A 20,995-nucleotide genomic window follows, 5' to 3' on the forward strand; every position below is an offset into this window, starting at 1 on the left:
GGGCTATCCGGTCTAATAATAAAAATGCGGTTAAAATAATTGGAGCAGCACGACGCATGATACGGAAGACAACGGCGTCCAACATTACTGTATCCGCTAAGTTTTATTAATCAATCGAAAGATATTTATAACCTCATTTTAACGTCTCGAAAATGCGCACACTCCGTTTCGCAGCACGGAGCAACACCGTTAACACATAGAAGTGACTTCCTAGAGAAACATCCGATAACGTCCGATAATAGCACGTTCGTACATACTCGTGTTGCTTTATCGGACCAATCGATCTGTTTGTTTCTATTCTATTCTATATGACGACCCGTTCGTCGCGAGTGTCGATATTTGGACGCTGACGAACAGTTGTGATTTTATAAATTAACATAATTCATTTATATTTAATAAATCAATATTATCCATTTATAAATTAATTTTCCCACGTAATCTCTTGTTCCATCGAATAACCATATGTTCCGCATATTTTATTAGTTCCTTACAAAACTTGTTCCCGTAACTGTTCAATTAGACAGGTATAATTTATGATAAATATTCATGAATATTTATTATTAGGACAACAAAAATTATTTTTAATTAAATATTTTGTATATGTTTTATAAATATTTTTATGATCAATCTAAGATCACAAAATATGAAACATTTTGGTAAATATTTTTATAAAATATTCAAATAATTATAAACAACATAATTATGTAATATAAATTATAAATTATTATAAGTATAACATAATAATCAAAGTTTGTACATTTTTTATAAGTAATGTGTATTCTGTCTAGGTTTGGCCAGTAACAATTATTTGATATTTGAATTAAGAGGAAAACAGTCGTATTTTTATAACATACGTCAGTGTCGAGTATACGTTATATTAGAAATGTTAGAAATTTTTTTCATGAAACACGCGAATATGAATTTTTTATGTCTGTCTACGTCTGAAGTATTTATACATGCTCATAGTGTTTTTTTTTCCTACAAAAAGAGCGCAGGAGCCAGAAGAAATAGAGGAAAACGCGACATGTAAACAGCGGCTATTGAGCTACCGAGTTGTAATTTTAATTGATATCGCGATGATGTAACGATGTTATTCGATTGAGGCACGAGCGACGAGAGCAATCAATTTTTCAACTGTTATCAAATCGAATCGTTAATCCGTAGCATTACTAATTCGAAAGTCCAATTATCGTCTCGTTTTCTACGAATAAAATCATTTGATATCATATGAATCATATGATATCGTTTGGAAGAAAAATCAGGCAGAATAATTTACTCCGAATCATATCCAATAAATGTACAGGATGTTTCAAAATTTACAAATCAAAATAGAGCAAGAATATGTTCTTGAAAAATTAAGTAAAATGGTTATTTGCAAATTTTTATTTTTAATCATAGTTTTTGAGATACATTTATGAAAGTTTAAAACTAACTGATCACAAGCTATGTTTCGACAGTCGCATGTCTGTTTGTGCGGTAATGTTAGTGACTGTCCATCGTAATCTCTACAATACAAAAAAATTCTTTATCTTCAAGTAAATATATTTATTTTAATATCGTTTCTTTGATTTAAAATATATTTCCTAAGTTCAAAGATATATTTATTTGAATATAAAAAACTTTCAGTGTACGGTTTGCTTTCTATTCTTGCACTAGACTGCACTTCTCACTTTCGCTAAATTTCAAAAATATTCAGAGTTGAGAAGTAACTTGTAACGTTGTTTCTGTTATAATTACTTTCTTTAGTAACGAATTAGAAATGGTGTTACTGTTCTTGTCTCATAACGGTAACGTAGTTACATTTTTTCATTAAAGTATCGAACAGTTACTTTCATCGTTACTTTTATATTTTGAACATATTTGTGACAATTTTTGTTGTGTATGTATATTAAATCTTCAATATCCAGCTAGTATTCATAAGTTGCTTCTCTTTTAAAGAACACAGTCGACACTTTTGACATACAAATCGACACATGTCACTTTCCATTTACAATTTGGTTTACTTTGAACTCAATCGACATTTTTCGACTTTACTCGGAAAGAGAGTCAAAGTATTTTGGATCGATTGAACAATATTAGAACGCATTATATCACCTCCCAATATTTTGTTTGAATCTTTGAATATATATATTATATATATATATAAGATTTGAATTGTTTTTTTATTGATCACATTTAACAATAAAAAAATTACAATGATAAATATTATATATATTGACAGAAAAAATTTAGTATCTTCAAACAAAAAAATTTACTTAACCCAAAAAATTATTTACTCAGTGAGTCCTAATAATAGTTTATTTACTTACAGTCAAGTTAAAAATTTCTCAATTGAAATATTATATTTATGTAAATAAAATGAAGAAATAATTTTTAATCAAGTATTTTTTTTGCAGTTCTAGAAAAAATTTGCTGTTAGATTATTTTTATATTTTAGATAATTCATGTTTTTAATCTAAAAAAGCAATTTAAGTTTAATAATATTATTAACTTATTTGCAAAATTTTTTAAATGTAAAAAATGTAATAATACAAAATTATATACTTAAAATAATATAGCTATATACTTAAAAATAAATATTTGTTATTTAAATAACACAAAAAATGCATGATTTTAAGAAAATGTATTTTTTATTAAAAAATATTTTATAAATAACATATTTTATAAATAAATTTACATTAAAATTTATAATTTTTGTTTCTTTTTAAAATAAATATTATAAAATTTAGGTATTAAAGTTAGTACACACTATACATATCATGTTGCATTTAATTGTGGCAAATTATGCTCGAATATGTCAATCTATGTCAATTTGTGTTCCTTAAAAGGAAAACAGCCAGTCTATTGTTACGTTTGAATTTCAAGTGTAATTTTATAATGTCAAACCAATCATATATAGTCGCATACATTTTAAGAACAATTTTCAGTTTAAATTTATGTTAAAATTTCTTAATGAAAAATTGTGAATGCAAAAAAGTATAAATTTCGATGTATTTATAAATTTAATAAAAATACAAATTTTTTATTTGCATTTTGAGCATTTAAAAATTTTTGTTTTAATATTTTGTAGACTTGCAAATTTAAGATAGAAAATAATATTGTTCTTATCTTACAATAAGTTTATTAATATTTTAACAAAAGTGATTAGAAATAAGGTAAATTTTTTGTTTGATTTAATTTTAATATTAAAAAAGTAAAAAGTATCAACTCGTTCTCACGGGCTACACAAACACCCAGTGCTTACGTTTACGTCATCACGTGCGAAGTGGCCCATCCGTTTGCGCTTTTATAAGTTCTTATATTTTAAAAATTGTTTAAAATAAAAGTTTACAAACTATTTCATTTAATTTTTCCAAAGCTTCTATAATATTTTGAATCACACATTTTAGGACACCCTGTATATAAACATATACGCATTGTTTTCTGGATAATATTATAATGCGCGGGAGCACACGAACACACACAAAGAGAGAGAGAGAGAGAGAGCGCATATAATACTCAATATTTATTAATTTCCGAGTCATCACTTTGCGAGAAGTCATCTCGGCCATCTTAGAACGTGACGTCAAAAACCGAATAATCCCGTCGAATTGTGGAGAAAATGCATCATCCACGCGGAGAAGATATCGTCGCATATTTTAGCAGCACGCAAACCGATCGTTGCGCGAACAAGTGAGCAAGACCGCTCGTCTGAAAAAAATCTCACACTGTCGCGATGGAGAGTCGCGCGAGTCAACAAACAAGGCACGTTTGCCGGCACACTTGGCGTTTTACCGACAGTGTGATTCTCGAGATTGTCGCCATCGTCGTGCGCGACTCGAGCTCGACAAACACACAGTCGAACTTTCCGAGTTTTCGACTATTTCGACATTCCGCGTGAGAATGACGTGAGTACGCGGAAGTACGAAGATCACGAACACAAACTCACTTATTAACTAAAATATTCAACTAAAAATTTAAAAAATATATAATCAAGATTAATAAATTAATGAAATTAGGTATCAATTTTATAATTTATCAATTAAGTTTTTGCTTAAGTAAAGTAATGGATTAAAAATTTATGATAAACATAATCACAATTTAATTAATTAAATTGATTATTGAAACAAGTCAAATACCATTGATTAAAAAAATAATGATCAATCATTAATTATAAATTTTATTTAATCATTTCAAAATTTATATTTATAATTTTTATGAATTTAAAGAATATGTTTGTCATATTTCGAAAAAGTAAATTGATATTAATCGATAAATTATTTTATTTATTATATTAATCATTGCTATTTAACTATCAATCAATACTGTAAAATATTAAAATAAATATTAGAATTAATCACAATTACATACAATTTATTTTAATCAATTTATTTTATTGATTAAAAATTTAACTAATACCCAGGATTTATTTCAAAACAACTAAAAAGTTTTAATTGTCCATTACAATCAAGTATTAAATTTTTAGTTATAATTATATTAATCAATAAATCAATAAAATCTTGTTCGACATTGTTCAAGATTGTAAAAAACGGGAAGAAAAAAGGAAGATAATATATATTTATTTTCATTGTATAAAGACAAATCCTCTAAGAACGTTAAAAAATAGAAGTAATAAATAAGAAAAGCAACAAATTATGGCAAAGGTATATAAAGTACACGAGAAAAATTTCTTTTAATGATACAATTAAAGGTATAAGAAAGTAATTCAAAAAAAGAATAAAATATAGCAAATGTAGAAAAAAATAAATGTTATTTAGTCAACATTTATTGGACTTTTACTCGTTTGACTACATTTTTTGTCGCTTCTGAACGAAGAAATAATTTTGAACGAAGACATTAATTTTATTGGAGACTTTTTTTTTATCAAGGAAGACTTTAATTATTCTACTTCTACTGAAGTCGTATCTGACCTTCGATGTAGACCTTGATACTTGTTTTTTTATCTCTTTTTTTTAACGTTGTATGATCACTAAATTTATATCTTAGCAAAATTTAGCTGAAAATGATTAAATAAAATCGAAATGTTTGGTATACAATTTACAATGTTACAAATATCGACAGATCTAAAAGATCTTTTTATATTCGCTGTTGATCTTTTTTAAATGTTTGTGTTTTGCTACATTCAAGCTAGAAATATGTTAATCTTATTTAAAATTTGATATAAATAAAATAAGAAAAAAAATTTTGTAAAGAAAAAGGAACGAAAAAAAGAGAAGAGACGAAATCGGCTTATGGCGTCGCTGCGAGAGTCTCGTTCGAATCTCGCGCCGCGCGTCCCTGGGTTTAGCTTGGTGGACCCCGTGGCGCGTTGTTATGATCTATCATGGCGGAATGTAGTGTTGTGGCTGCTCGGTGTCTATGTCAATTTTAGAGTGGCGCAGCTTAGGGGTAAAGGGTGCGAGCGGCGACGCGAGCCGACGGCGACTGTCACGGGTGTTCGTGTGAGGTAATCGTGTTCCTGTGGGCAACCGTATCGCGGAAGTGGCCACCACGTACCACGGGTTCTCGTCCATCGTCGCCGCTCTGCCGCCGTCGCTGCCGCCACCGCCACCGCCACCGCCGCTGTCGCTATCTCCACCGTTGCTACCGCTGCCGCCGCCGCCACCGCCGCGGGAAGAGGAATCGTATACAGCGGAGAAGCGGAGAGAGCGTTGCACGCGCCAGCGATCTCACTAACCGAGAGTGGATTGGTGTCCAAGCTGGAGAGCCGTGTCCCCGTGCCGGTCGAGACGACGACGAGTCCAACTGTCGCGTATTGTCGTTCCGATACGTCGCAGCCACCGCGACACGTGAGAGTCACGGCCACGCGAACTTTTCCCGCGCGCGATCTGCCTCCTGGCTAGAGCCCTCCCGCGGGGAATCGCACTAGGATCGCGTTCACACGCGTCCGCCCGCCCCGACGAACGGCGCGTTGACGACGCGGGGGGAAAGGCCCCGGGGAAACATTCATCCATGACGCGCGTCCATTGCCCACGCCACTCATCAAGTTCACCGTTTTACGGAGCACGCATATGATCGTCAGCCGTTCGGAACTGAAGTCAACCGCGTGTGTGGATTGTGCACGTTGCTTCTCCACGGTGGTGGATTTTATCCGAGCGCCGAACGCTGTGTGGTGCCTTTCAACGGAGAGACACACTGACACCTCACCGAACATTTTTGTTTATACACTCACGTTACGCGACGCAATAATAATAAACCTTGATGGGCTGTACAAGGGCATGCAGAAGTCTAACATATCTAGGTTTTTATCCATTTGTTGCTCCAACAGGTATCTGAGAGTTCTCCTATAGAGACGGCCACAGAGAAAGCCAAAGATTGAGTGAATTTGGAAAGGCATGCGGAATAGTTGGTGATACGGAGAGCGCGCTAATTAGTTTTACAATATGACGGATACACGTAGGAGAGTAAAACTGTATGCTCTTAATCAGGACAGACAATGGGACGATCGTGGAACTGGTCATGTTTCCTCTTCTTATGTAGAGAGATTGAAAGGGATTTCTCTTTTGGTAAGGGCAGAAAGCGATGGCTCTCTCTTGCTTGAGAGTAAAATACAACCTGATACGGCATATCAGAAACAACAGGTAATAAGAGAATTTTTTTTATGAATTCTTTCTATCTTGCAAGAATTTTTTTGTTTCACATATACAATCACTATTGTTGAGTAGATATTACTCTGTTGTTATTACGCAATCTTGTATAAAATTTTTCTAATTTAGATATTTGTGATATTTGTAAACAATGAAAAACTGAGCAAATTAATCAATGCATTTCTTTAATTTGCTTGTTATAAAGCTTAATGAAATCTTTAATATTGTAAATTATTTCTTAATTATAAGCTATTTGACATTTTTATATCAATATTTTTTATATTATTAGATACATTAATGTTAAATATAAGAATATATTTAATATACTCTTGAATATGTTATATTTAATGAAAATTATTAAATTATTTTTATATTATTACACACATTAATGTACCAAATATATAATTTATATAGCATGACACATATATGGATATGTACAAGTAAATATGTATATAATTTTAGGATACTTTGATAGTGTGGTCTGAAGGAGACAATTTCGACTTAGCCTTAAGTTTTCAAGAAAAAGCTGGCTGTGACGAAATATGGGAAAAGATTTGTCAGGTTCAAGGCAAGGATCCATCTGTAGAAATTACACAAGATATTGTGGAAGAGTCCGAAGATGAGCGGTTTGATGATATGTCAGATGCGGCACCGCCTATCGAATTACCTCCATGTGAACTTAGTCGATTGGAAGATATTAATGAGCTCATAGAGAATTGTCTAACGTCCCCAATGAGAAAAGAGAAATTGGCGGTGGCACTAGAGTCAGAGGGCTACATTAAGAAATTACTGAATCTTTTTCGTACATGCGAGGATTTAGAAAATATCGAGGGATTACATCACCTTTACGATATATTCAAAAATATTTTCCTACTCAATAAAAATGCACTGTTCGAAGTTATGTTCAGCGATGATACGATTTTCGATGTTGTTGGTTGCCTGGAATATGAACCAACGTTATCTCAGCCAAAGAGGCATAGAGAGTATCTCCGACAGTTAGCCAGATTTAAACAAGCAATTCCTATTACAAATACCGAACTGTTAGCTAAGATCCATCAAACATACAGAGTTCAATACATTCAAGACGTAGTGCTGCCAACCCCAAGTGTATTCGAGGACAACATGCTGAGTACATTGAGTAGTTTTATATTCTTTAATAAAGTTGAAATAGTGACTTTGATACAGGATGATGAGAAATTTCTTACTGAACTTTTTCGTCAGTTAACGGACGAGGCGACTTTAGATAGCAAGAGGCGCGACTTAGTCCTTTTTTTAAAAGAATTTTGCAATTTTTCTCAAAATCTCCAGCCACAAGGAAAAGAGGCGTTTTATAAAACGTTAACAGCACTTGGTATACTTCCCGCTTTAGAAATCACTTTGGCGATGAATGATGCACAGACAAAAACGGCTAGTATAGATATATTGACTTATATCGTGGAATATTCTCCAAGTGTTGTACGAGATTATACATTGCAACAGATAAATAACACGGAGCAGGACCAAATGTTAGTGAATGTAATAGTTGCTCAACTTGTCGGGGACAGTGATCCCGAGTTGGGTGGAGCGGTGCAGTTGGCCGGTGTACTACGTTTACTTCTGGACCCAGAGAACATGTTGGCTTCTGTTAACAAATCAGAAAAGACTGATTTCTTAAATTACTTTTACAAAAATAGTATCGGTACTCTAATAGCCCCTCTCCTGGCAAACACGATCGGAGAACGGCCCGCGAGAGAGGATTACAGAACAGTACAACTTTTGGGATTGATCCTGGAATTGTTATCATTCTGCGTGGAGCATCATACGTACCATATTAAAAACTGCATATTGAATAAAGATTTACTCAGAAGAATATTGGTTTTAATGAAATCAACACACACATTTCTAGTACTATGTGCATTAAGGTTTATGAGAAAGATTATAGCATTAAAGGATGAGTTTTATAATAGGTATATAATTAAGGGTAACCTGTTTGCACCTGTATTTGATGCATTTGTAAGAAACAATGGCCGATACAATCTTTTAGATTCGGCTATATTGGAAATGTTTGAATTTATCAAATTGGTGAGTAAAAGTTGCTTTTGCAACTTTCCTTTTATATATTCTTCTGAAAGAAGAATACATAAAAGTTTATAATAAACTATATTTTATTATGATATTTCAGGAGGATATTAAATCGCTATGTTCGCATGTTGTTGAAAACTTCTCAAAGGAACTGGAAGCAATTGATTATGTACAAACATTTAAGGCATTAAAGTTGAGGTATGAACAACATCAAGACAAATTGAAAGATCGTGATAGAGCTACAATTGACAGGTATATACATTTAAATGCATTCTTAATTTCTTATTTTAATTCCAAGAAGATTAATAAATTCTACTTTTTACAATGTAAAGAAGATGAAGGATGGAATTAAAAAGTTTTCTGCAAAAATCAATCCAGAAAGTTAAATTTTTAAGAAACAAAACTTTTTATCTTTAAACTGTTTATTGTGTAAATATGATAATTTTTTTCGAATATATACTAGATAAAGTAAAGTTGTGGGCTTTGATTAATATTTTGAAGACTTATTTAAAAGAAAAATAAATTAACTTTTGGATTTGTTTGGTTCATGCAGGAATGTTATATTTATTCTTACTTAATCTGTATTTTACATTTACCTTGTTTTATAACATTAATAATAATAAAAGTTAAGTTAGAATAAAAATGAAGAAGGAAATATTATTTATAAATCAATAATTTTTTCACTTTTTATTTACAAAATTTTACAAATTGCTTTGCATAAAGATGAAAGATGATAATTTTTCTCGAAACATATAATAAGTATAAGAACAAAAAGTTTTAGGCTTTAATATTTTAAGGAATTAAAAAAAATTTCCAAATTTGTCAATTAATTAAATTTTGATGGGTTAATAAGAATAACCGCGGTGCGTAGAAATAATAACAATTTTATTATCTTTACATAAAACTTGATTAATTGACAATTTTGAGAGTGCTACACTTCAATGTTTTTTTATTGTTGTACTTCCAAATTTCTTTGTTTATGCGAAAATTTTATATTTATTATTTATATTCCCTCCCCCCCCCCTTTTTTTTACTGGAACAAAATTGTTTATGATGTGATGCCACTATTAAAGAATTTGGCATCGTAACTTTTTACATTTTTAAAAAATAGACTTGTTTCAAGTCCTTTCTTTAATTTTTTTTATTTTTTTTTTTTTTTTTGTAGGAAACTTTTCAATTTTGTGAATTATATAACAGATTACTCAGAATCGTCATACTAAACATTTTTACCTTATTATGAAGCCATCATATATTGAAATTTTATATATACACACTTTTAGTTTATTATGAAACCATGATATATTGAAATTTTATATATACACATGTATGTACAGTGTCCCATCAATCTTACGGAATAGTCGGTATCGAAGGGACCAGAGGCAGCTAGACGAGGAAGAAGAGCTATGGTTTAATGAAGAAGAAGAATTTGATGATGGTGAGGCAATGCTGTCGCAACAGCAATAAATCTTATATTGCCAATTTTTTCCAAAATGATATTACATTACATCACTTTATTATAATTATATTATTATCTTCAAACTTTATGTTTATTCTGTTCTTGTAGATTCAAAAAGCCATCAGCAACAACAGCAACAGCAGTCTGTGTTAAATAACAACACTGCTAATAATAATATTACCTCGCAACAACCACAGATCAATAATAGCTCGTCAACAACGAATGAATCACCAATTGCTTCGGACATAAATCCTACTCCGGCTATTGGCACTGTGGAAAAAACGGGAACAGCACTGTTTAAGAAGGTAAAACAAAAGAGAAATATCATAATCGTATAGCATCGTTTGAGTCAATATAAAAAAAAGATTTGAAAAATAAAAACAAATTTCATAGAGAATAAATCTTACATTAAATCATGAAATGTCAAAGAAAAAAGTTTTTTAATAAAATATTAGAAAATAAAATACATTTTGAATGTCAAATAGATCTATATAGAAACAAATCTATTTGATACACAAGCGAAATAAAATTATTGTGCAATTAAAATTATTAATAAATAAAGATAAGTTTAATTTTTTCCAGGGGTTAGTCGATTATGAGGGAGATTCGGATGAGGAGGATGAAGATTCGGAATTAAGTCCTTCCCCAAAACGACAACGATTGTCATAGTAGGCAAACTTGGAAAAAACAAGAACATTTGTGATTTTTAATTGCTATTATCATTTCATGACCCTCCTACATGTAAAAACAAATCTATCTCCTCATTGTTGGAAGAGACAGATTGAGCTTTTTTGCTAAGGAATGGACACAATAAGTGCTTTTAAAAAAGAAAAATGTATGGTGGGCACTCATTCATAAGTCTGTCTGTGTTGACACATGTATAATATGTGAAACATAAATAGGATCTGAATGAAAACTAAGTAAGCTCTGTCGGCCAACTGTATCGCTAAAAACAAAGAAAGAATGAACTTTCTTTAATGAAACGAACAGTGGTAGTATTGTGGCATAATATATGATGTAGCACGATGTACTGTATAATGCGTTTAAAAAAAGTAAGAGATACTAAACAAATCATAGAGAGTCCATTCCACTCATCTGGAAACATCTTGTACTAGGGAACATAATCTCATGGATAATTATGGATAGAATCTAAGATTTGGCCAAAATTATCCAAGTTTTAGTGACTTGCGAATACACAGGAGATCAAAGCGTACACAGTTTAGACACAGTGAAAAACCAAGACGTGTCGATTAAATTGAGATGTCACAATTGAATTGTGATTAAATTGTAATCACAGTGTATCACAGTATCTGGTAAGTCTATGAAGAAGGAACATACAACATGTTGTAAGACCGAATCGGAGAAGACAAGAAGTACATCAGATGTACCGCACAAAAGCAACCGCGAACGTTTCATTTTGCCATTTGTATGTTTCCCTATCATCTAGGCGATAGGGAAACCGATTCTTCGAAGGGATTAGGCACTATGAAACTTTATCCAGTTCGACAAAAGTAGTATTTAGTTTGTATATATATGTATATTTGTAACGATTGTAAAACAACCACACTCATCGATTAATCAGAAACATACAATTTCTTTAAGGATACAGTTTCCTTTAAAATACTTTCAGTAAGCTTTTTGGTTGTCAATGTAAGTAGTAGTAATTGTACAATAAATATTTGATTTATGTATATTTATCAGTCTGCACTTCATGCCCAGTGTTAATCCTTGATGTGTAAAGTATAACCTGAATGTATCGCAAAACGATTGAATATTAGGCTAATGTATAAAATATGTTATTCGTATTTACATGGGCAAAGTGAAGCCAAAAATGGCAGAAAAGCGCTTTGTAAAAATAAACTTATATACAATTTAGCTTTGTTAAATTGTAAACATGTTTATAACATATAATTTATATTGGATAAAAAAAATAATGTCACAATGCAATATAAAATTTTAATTTGTGCTTGTACTATTAAATTAACAAAAGATGCGATTTGATAAATAATTTCTTCTAGAAATGAATAACGTTTTGAAACTGAATATATATATATATATATATATAATATATACTGAATATATATATATATATATATATATATATAATTGGTTTAAATTTATAGTATCATATCAGAAGAATAGCATTGTCTATTTCAATCAGCTCCAGAAAATTTTTTTTTTGCCATTTATGCAAATGATAAAGTAAAATTTAATTATTATCACAACATAATTTCTACAGAATATCATTTCAATAATATTCATTTTTACATCATTTTTAATTGAGTTAATTTTACAAAAAATTACAAATTGATGTACAGATTTTTCAACAATATGCCTAATACCAGAAAGAAATTCCAAGACTGCTTTAGGACTGTAAGTACATAATGCTTGAAATATTGCAGTGGAGATACACATGTACACATATACATATATATTAACTCTTACTATAGTGAAAGGGATTCAGAAATGTTAATTCAACCGCAAAATGAACAAATTGTGAATATCTGAGTAGGCAAATTCTGCTGGAGCTGAGTGATACATGTACATAAAATGTTGTGCAACTTGGACTGATCACAAAAAGAGAAAATGTAACAAAAGCTAATATTAATTAGTTATTAAGATAATGCTGAGTAATGTTGTTCTTTATGTGTTTTACATATATCCACAATTTATTCGATAATAAAGAACAAATATTAAGCCTAGAATGTTATTGGGTGTAAAGAATGTAAGTAAAAAAAATGAACAAGTGAATTAATTTCTCTAAGTGATATTAGAGAGTAAAAATGCGATCACGTGCTACTTAAATTGAGAAATTTGATATATACATTTGTACAGAGTGTGTTACGCTCTTATACATTTCATCAATCAATGATATACTTGATTATTATTTGCAAGCTTCAATATTTTTGTTTTCATTTTTATATTAATATTTGATATGTATTAAATTTTAAAATTTTGAAGAAACATAATGAGCCGAACATATTTTCCTATCAATATGGATTCATATTTGTAGAATAAATATATACTTTTAATATAAAATAAAATAAAGTCTTCAATCCAATTAAATTTACAAGCACAAGAGGTCGTTATAATCATATATTTATTGGCTGCTCCGAAGATATTGATGTTTTTATCATATGTCTTCTTTAAATATAATATTTCATATTTATTATGGCATTATTATACAATATAGCTTTGAACATATGATACAACAGTCTAAAATATTCTGCCTCAAAATCGTTGTTGATTACAAACATATTTTTTTCAACCGATACATCACATCGATATAATATTAAAGAAAGAAAAGATTTCGAGACGTGCACACATTGTACAATATCACGTGCTGATTCTAGCATGCGTTTTAATTATATAATAAAACAAAATAAAAAACTTTTTCTTTGATAGTATATATACATATATATATATAGTGTATATATATATATATATATATATATATATATATATATATATATATATATATGCACGTAGAAAAAGAAATCTTTTTATATGAGAAGCTATTCGAGAATTTTGTGAATTACGAGCAAGTATAAGATATACAATCCTGTGTATTATGGTAATAAGCGAATGCGTTGTGTAATTGAAAAAGGATATTTTGCATTTTATTCTACTGGAGAATGAAAGAAACAATCAGGCAACAAAAGTGATGTATAAATGCAGGATTCATAGCATAAAACAGGCAACTATTGTAGAGAAAGTTAACTTTCACAAATTGTTTGCCCAATATTGTATTGTTAAATTCTGATTTGATTATAGCAAACGGTTTATTTCTAATATTGAAATTAACTAACTTGTAATATCAAGTAGATATCGTGATATCTGCAACGACAAAAAAAAGCAATTAAACTTTATTGAATAATTTAATTAAAATTATAAAACTAATTATAGTTATACTAATATATATATATATATATATATATATATATATATATATATATATATATATAGGTGTGTGTTGTGTGTACATATTATACGATAAAGAAAATTTATTTTGTATGCTGCAAATAGGTATTGATTTCCTTAATTTCCATTATGCTACATAGAAATATACCTTAGTATTCAATTAAATAAAGATGAAAATGGTTAGATATTTATACATATAACGTACTTATTGCTGGTATTGTGCTATGAATCCATTTCATTTGTTAGAAAGTAGACTGCAAAAAAGTGAGAATGATAAATGTGTGTTATGCAAATAGTGTGTTGTAGAAGTGCGAAGAGTATTTAATTAAATAAAATTTAAAATTAGATGAATACTTGTTAGCAGAGCTAATCTACCTTAATATCTACTTTGAGTTCCTGTTGACTCTAAAAATAATTAATGTGATTAATTAATATGTGAAATAATTGTAGATTTTTTAATATTTTATAGTACTTTTTCATATATTTATAAATGTGCACTTAAAATTCTTATTATTCAACATTTTACATTTATGCGACATATTCTTACGTAATAATGAGAAGAAACATTTAAAATGCAGTATTCTTTTTTTATTATTAAATGTAGTTTTGCTTAAAAAATCAGACTTTTAATAAGTAAAATATAATATAATAACCCACCAAACACAACGTTACACGTAACGTAAATGTTAGTTGTAATTTCCCACTCAACAATGTAACTGTTGTATAACGAGTGTATTATATAACAGTTACATTGTTGAGTGGAAAATTACAACTAACATTTACGTTACGTGTAACGTGGTGTTTGCTGGAAATAGTGGATGTAATTGCAAAATATTAAATATGTTTTGCTTTTTTTACATGAAAATATACTTGGGAAGAAAAATATTCTAAAAGCAGCAAGACGTAAAAATGTAAAAAATAACTCTAGATTTTCGCACATTTCTCGCAAACTATATCTGACGTACAACGTCTAAATACAATCTTGCATGTATGTACTACTTTTCTAGATATCACAATTATTTTATAGTCTTTTGTGTGAAGCACTTTATTGGAATTGCGAGTTTAAGACTTCTACGATTATGACAAATGAATATAATATTATATTGTGTATATATATAATAATGCAAAATTAAAATTACTTATGCACAACTTCAGCTTTCAGTCGAGCTGCAAGAGCCTTTCGTACTTGAAGTATCGAAGGATCTATAGCTTGTGCTGCTTCTAGTTCCTGTTGCCCTTTCATAGTCGCTTCAGCAACTATTCTAGCAGAACTTGGCCGAGTTTTGTTCATCTCTAGCTGTTGATTTCTAGCTTCTTTTTTCAAAGCTACAAGTTTATCTCGTCTGGCTTTCAGGTATTCTTGCCTTTTTTTAATATCTTCTGCATTCATCTGCAATAGCATAAGTTATACAATAAATTTTTGTTATCATGAACATTATTTCAGATTGGAAATCGGAGTCGGGACTAGACATTTCTGAGCCTGAGACAAAAGAAGAAAATGCGCCCTTTTTAACAAAAAATGTTTCTTTTACGACATTTAAAATATAATAAGAAATATAATATTAAATAGTATTTAATTTATTTATATTAGTTGTATTTAATATATTGATATTAATTTAATAGGCACACGTATAATCACATATACGTTACAAACAGATTACATGTATATTATATACAAAGCAATTTCTAAACATAGCATACATTTTATATTTATATATTGTAAATAATATTAATTCTTGTAAAAATTTACAGGAAATATATTTTTTCACTTAATATAATACTTTTTGTCTAATAGTCACAAGATGGAATTATTTTATCGTTTATATTCTTACATATTCTATTTTCAAATCCCATATTTAATAACTTTTCTTGACTCAATATCTTAATAGGATATTATTAAATTATATGATAAAATCTTGCATCAAATTATAATAAGTAAATCAAAAGTAAATACCTCATCTTCGTCAGATTTCTTTTTTGAAGTCGGTATTGGCTTGAGAGGCTCAGTCTTCCTGAGTTTAAGTTTGTCTAATTGTTCTTTCTCAGCAGATACCTTGGCGCACTCAACTTCTTCCGTTGACTCGTCATCCGAAGTATTCCGAGAGCCATCTTTTGATTTTCGGTAATTATTTACTTTAGTGGCAGCAGCTCCGATGGCGTCGATCTTGACTTATGTTGTCAAGATCATATCCCTAAGTGACTTACTCCAAGAGGTTTTAGCCGTCGCCCGTTATTTGTTAAAAAGTTATAATCATAAAAACATGGTGAAAATTATAATTTTCGACTTTCTACGCGGAATGAAGCCTATCTTATTGTTAGTACTAGCTGTTTCATATGGGTTTGTTTTGTACACGACGAGGTCCACCCTTCCCCCGTCTTGAGGACAAAACGAGGTCTACAGATGTACAGTTTGCAAACTTATGTGGAACAGTATAATCTGTAGACCTTGTTTCGCCCCCGTGGCAAGGGTGGGGGGTGGGACCTCACCACAAATTATAAAAGATATATATCTAATTAGTAATAACATTGTTGAATAAAATATGTGTATAAGACTAAAATTGGTAGAAATTTTGTTTTATTTATGAAACTTTCTTTGTTGATAACTTTTGAACAAAGGACGCAAACGACGGCTAAAACTTGTTGAAGGTTAATACTCAGGACCATGACTGACAATATATGTCATGCTCAAGATTATCGGAGCTGGGGCCACTAAAGTAAATAATTACCTGATTTTCTTAATGCTTCCTCCAATAACGCTCTTTCATTATGATATTCGGCAGCTAAACGTTCGTGTTCAGCAATCAACGTCGTTGGTTCTGAGGGTATATCTGGTTCTTCCTCGCTCTGATTTTCCAGAGCTTGTTTGCTGTGCATACGAAAAAAAAAAAAATATATATATATATATATTCTATTCCTCCAAAAACCATTCCGATTTTTACGAACAGTGGCGTAGCTAGGAAAAAGTTTGGGGGGGGGGCTATGGCTTTAATTGGTTACAATTATCTCTATAATTAATGTTAATTAGGCATATCTATACGGTAAAATATTACCCACACTTCGCGCGATCCAGAGCCAACGACAAAGCCCTCACCTTGCATGTTAACCGTTCATTGTGTTCCTATTTTTGCAGATTTATTTTGTCACTAGAAACACTCAAATTTTTTTCTTATAAAAAACAGGTATGCTGAACTTTTGGCAATAATTTAAACGTTTAAAACATCATATTTTTTTAAACTATTAAAATTAATCTACAAAATTATTGGAACTATTAAAAATTTCGGGGGGGCTGCAGCCCCATAACTCCCCCTCCCCCCCCTTCCTGACTACGCCACTGTTTACGAACATCTCTAATTCTTATACAGCAATATATATAGTGGTTTATATATTAATATATATATTTACGATATAACATACTGTATCAAATCTTCCATGACCAGTTCGTCATCGGGAAAACCATCCGTCTCGTATACAAGGGAGGCAGGTGTGAGACCATATTTTTGTTCGATCATATTTAGCGCCTGCAGCTGGAGCTCCAAGTTCTTTTGTATCATCATCCTTTTGAATATTTCATATTCATTCGCCGCCCATATTTGTTCGAATAAATTCTGTAAAATACACGATAGAACGCGTAACTTTTAAGAAGAAGACGGCAGCATTTATTAATAGAAAATATAGGCGAATTGTATAAAGAAACGTAAAAATCACGCGATATAATTTGCTTATATTTTCCCAATGATAGATAAAAATCATTAACGACTTTACGATAAGAAATTGAACTTCAATAGAGTCCCTTAATTTTGCTCCATATTATATACATTTTTTTTCTTTTTGATACATAAATATAATTTTTTTTTAACTTATGAAACAAAATACGAGTGAAACATAATTTCATTGTACAGGCAATGCTGGAGAAGATATTTAATTAAAATAGAAAATAATAATAAAAATATTTATTTAAATATAGAAATATTTATTTAAAAGATGTATCTCTATAAAAATATTATATTATTTGAAATTATTTAAAATAATTATTTAACTGTTTGTTTTTTACATTTTCTACCTAAAAGAATTTATTTTAAATAGAATTTGTTATAAATAAATTCTTCAGATATTTTTATTCAATTTGTTTCAATTGTTGTGTATTTCTGCTAATAATCGTACTTGTTGAAAATGTATTGGAATTTTTGTATCTCTGTTAACAGTACACGCGTGTTCGAATTGCTCCGGTGTGATACCCATATCTTCCATAAAGCATCCGAGTAACAAGTCGACTAAATTCTTGTATTCCTGATATATTTTCCGATACTCTTCGCAGTCTTCGGTGTTGGCCTCGAAAACTGCAACATATTGAAAAAGTCTTTATATATTTATTTGCCTTATTATTAATAAATACGCCTTATTATTCAGCATTCGACGGAAAATTTTCCAATGTCGCGATCAATGCTTCCATTGCGGAGAAATTATATCTACAAATAATGTCCACTTTCACTTTTTCAAAATATTTATTTTTGTTTCAGATCTTTATTATTACATGCATAAATTGAGAATAATAAAAAAATTTTATCTTCTAAATCAATTTTAAAATGATTATTATCCTATCAGCACATGGTAATCCATGAAATATTTTCAGCTCTTTCACTAAGAAAATTCATAAAAGCCTTTTCTAAGAAGATATTCAGAGAATATATATTTTTACAAATACATTATCTTAAACGTTTTAATAATATTCTGTATAATTATTCCCACATGTAGAATAAAACCCAATAATGTTACAATTATAATATAACACCAAGTTAGAGTTTTATAACTTTAGGATTATTCATGCATAATTTTTGATAAAATAATCCTTTTTTTCTACTATACAAGACTCTTGCATGATTACCTAAAAAGTCAAATTTGGAGAACGTTACATATAGAATATAATACGTGTACATAATATTATATTCAATTATGAATATTCAAATTAAGTTAAATTACAAAAAAAGTTACATTCATATTTCTGTAACAATATTAGAATATTTATTTAAAAATATTTGCGTGAGAAGAATTATAGAATGTTCAAGAATATGGAATCTTCTCAGTGTGCTAGCTGAAGTAATTATAAAAATATAATCCCTTAGAGGGTTTACTCTACTTTTAAACATCACAATTATATTTAATTTTGTTTTTAATTAATTTTTTAATCTTTGGAAATTTTTAGACATTACAGGTTGCAATACTTTTAGCTTCTTAAAAGTTAGCAGTACAGAACCTACAGCATAAATAACCTACTTTACATAGTTGTAACATTATATATAAGCGTATTACACCGTAAGGCTGTAATACGTTTCGAAGCTAATTAGTAGAATTGGACGTATAATTGCAACTTACCACCTTACGACTACTGTAAAATAGGTTTTACAAGCCACGCTATAAGTTTTTTTTTCTTTTTCTTTCTGTATATCAAGAAATTTCAGTTAAAGACAAGTTCTGACGAGAGAAAAAAAAATAAAGAAAAATAATTTTCGGTTATACGAACCGAGAGATTTCTCCTCGATGAAGGTCATCAGGGGCGAGGACCAAATAGGACCTTGCAAAAATCCAATCAAAGAATCGAACACCCAAGCGCTGTCATCCTTATCATTTCTACTCATTTCGCCCTGATCGTCTTTAACGTCCTCGCCTGAATTTGCACACTTATGTCGATGTGTCGAGCGTCTCCTCTACAATTGTACATACGCCTCCGAGACGATACTCTTCTCTTTGCATAGCAAGTTGTAGTCATAGTTACGACGAACAAAACATGAGCCGTTGGAATTAGACTTGCGCCAGTATTATTCATCAGAATCGATGTGCGCGTCTTTTCTTTAGTTTTGATTATAGACAGGTAGATACAAACAGATACCCGGAAATCACTATAAAATATACAGAGAATACTCACTTTGATGCCTTGATAAATATCGGCCTGTAAAACTATACGTTTGGAGCAAGAAATTAAGGAATGCTTCACGTCCAATCTAATATTATCGAGTTGTAAATTATTAAGGCGTCATTCAAAATAAAATATTATAAAATTTATGGTTTTTGTACACTGCAAGAAAATTTTTATCTGTTCACAGAATGCGACATACATTAATTTACACGGTATTTTCCAGCAACGCGTTACTTTTGTAACACCGTTACAGATACTTTTTTTTGTAACGTATTGGTTGCGGCCTTGAATTATTTTTTTTTTGTTACTGTAATGATAACGTATAGTAATTACATATTTTTATACTAAGAAAAGAAAGTTGTTAAATTGACTAAATTTTTCAACTTGATTAAATTTCTTTAGTTGAAGTATTTAACTCAAATGCATAAACTATTGGTACTTTCAAGCATTTATATATTTAACTTAAGTACATAAATATTTGAATTGAAAGTATTTAATCAAGTAGAAAATTTTAGAAAAGTTAATATAATTTCTTTTCTCAGTGCAGTCTCAATGCGATCCACATGTACGTATTATAATTCTATAAAGTGTCATATATATATATAATATATTTGAAGATCAATTTAAAGTTTAAAATTATCTTATTAAAATTTTTAAACATAAAATTAAAAATTCGAAAAAAATATATATTTGATTACATTTTTAAATTCAATAAAAACTAAATTTTTTAAAATTTGTCCTTACAAATGTTGTGTAGCCTAATTATGAATTTAACATAAAAAATTTTCACATAGTGATCTCCTTTACATTATTGGTTTATTTCATATAAATTTAATTTACTAAAACTGAATATTATAATTGTTTTGAATATCCAACTTTAAAAAGTCACAAACTTCTAATTTAATATGAATGCTTTTCAATATTAACTTTTAACTTAACTTAATTTCAACATTTTCAACGCAACTTTTTATTGAGTTAGTTTTTTGTTCATGAAACTTTTAACGAAATTAAATTAAATTTACAAGCTGTTAACTTTAAAAAAATATTTAACTGCTCAAC

At 29.8% G+C, this 20,995-nt stretch overlaps 2 protein-coding genes across 6 annotated transcripts; one reads left to right on the forward strand and one right to left on the reverse strand.

Moving 5' to 3' along the window:
• Positions 1 to 4,700: 4,700 nt before the first annotated feature.
• LOC105203102 (serine/threonine-protein phosphatase 4 regulatory subunit 3) lies at positions 4,701 to 11,051 on the forward strand. Its single transcript, XM_011171860.3, has 6 exons — positions 4,701 to 6,581; positions 7,050 to 8,648; positions 8,749 to 8,900; positions 9,983 to 10,083; positions 10,213 to 10,409; positions 10,687 to 11,051. The coding sequence occupies exons 1-6, from the start codon at positions 6,384 to 6,386 to the stop codon at positions 10,771 to 10,773; spliced, it is 2,334 nt and encodes a 777-aa protein (XP_011170162.1). The 5' UTR covers positions 4,701 to 6,383; the 3' UTR covers positions 10,774 to 11,051.
• On the reverse strand, positions 10,145 to 20,382 carry LOC120356882 (cilia- and flagella-associated protein 36-like). Of its 5 annotated transcripts, none has more exons than XM_039459530.1 (8): positions 20,136 to 20,382; positions 19,544 to 19,919; positions 18,187 to 18,362; positions 17,440 to 17,630; positions 16,752 to 16,891; positions 15,980 to 16,134; positions 15,165 to 15,415; positions 10,145 to 10,374 (listed from the first exon to the last, which is right to left on the reverse strand). In XM_039459530.1, exons 2-8 carry the CDS (start codon positions 19,656 to 19,658, stop codon positions 10,332 to 10,334), a joined length of 1,071 nt encoding a protein of 356 aa, XP_039315464.1. In that variant the 5' UTR covers positions 19,659 to 19,919; positions 20,136 to 20,382; the 3' UTR covers positions 10,145 to 10,331. The 5 variants fall into 5 exon arrangements, with proteins under 5 accessions (XP_039315464.1, XP_039315465.1, XP_039315467.1 ...); XM_039459531.1 differs by lacking the exon at positions 20,136 to 20,382 and adding an exon at positions 19,946 to 20,115 and having other exon boundaries at positions 19,544 to 19,765; XM_039459533.1 differs by lacking the exon at positions 20,136 to 20,382 and adding an exon at positions 14,401 to 14,430 and having other exon boundaries at positions 19,544 to 20,114.
• Positions 20,383 to 20,995: the final 613 nt, after the last annotated feature.

Source organism: Solenopsis invicta, unplaced genomic scaffold (genome assembly GCF_016802725.1).
Source record: "Solenopsis invicta isolate M01_SB unplaced genomic scaffold, UNIL_Sinv_3.0 scaffold_67, whole genome shotgun sequence".
Lineage (NCBI taxonomy): Eukaryota > Metazoa > Arthropoda > Insecta > Hymenoptera > Formicidae > Solenopsis > Solenopsis invicta.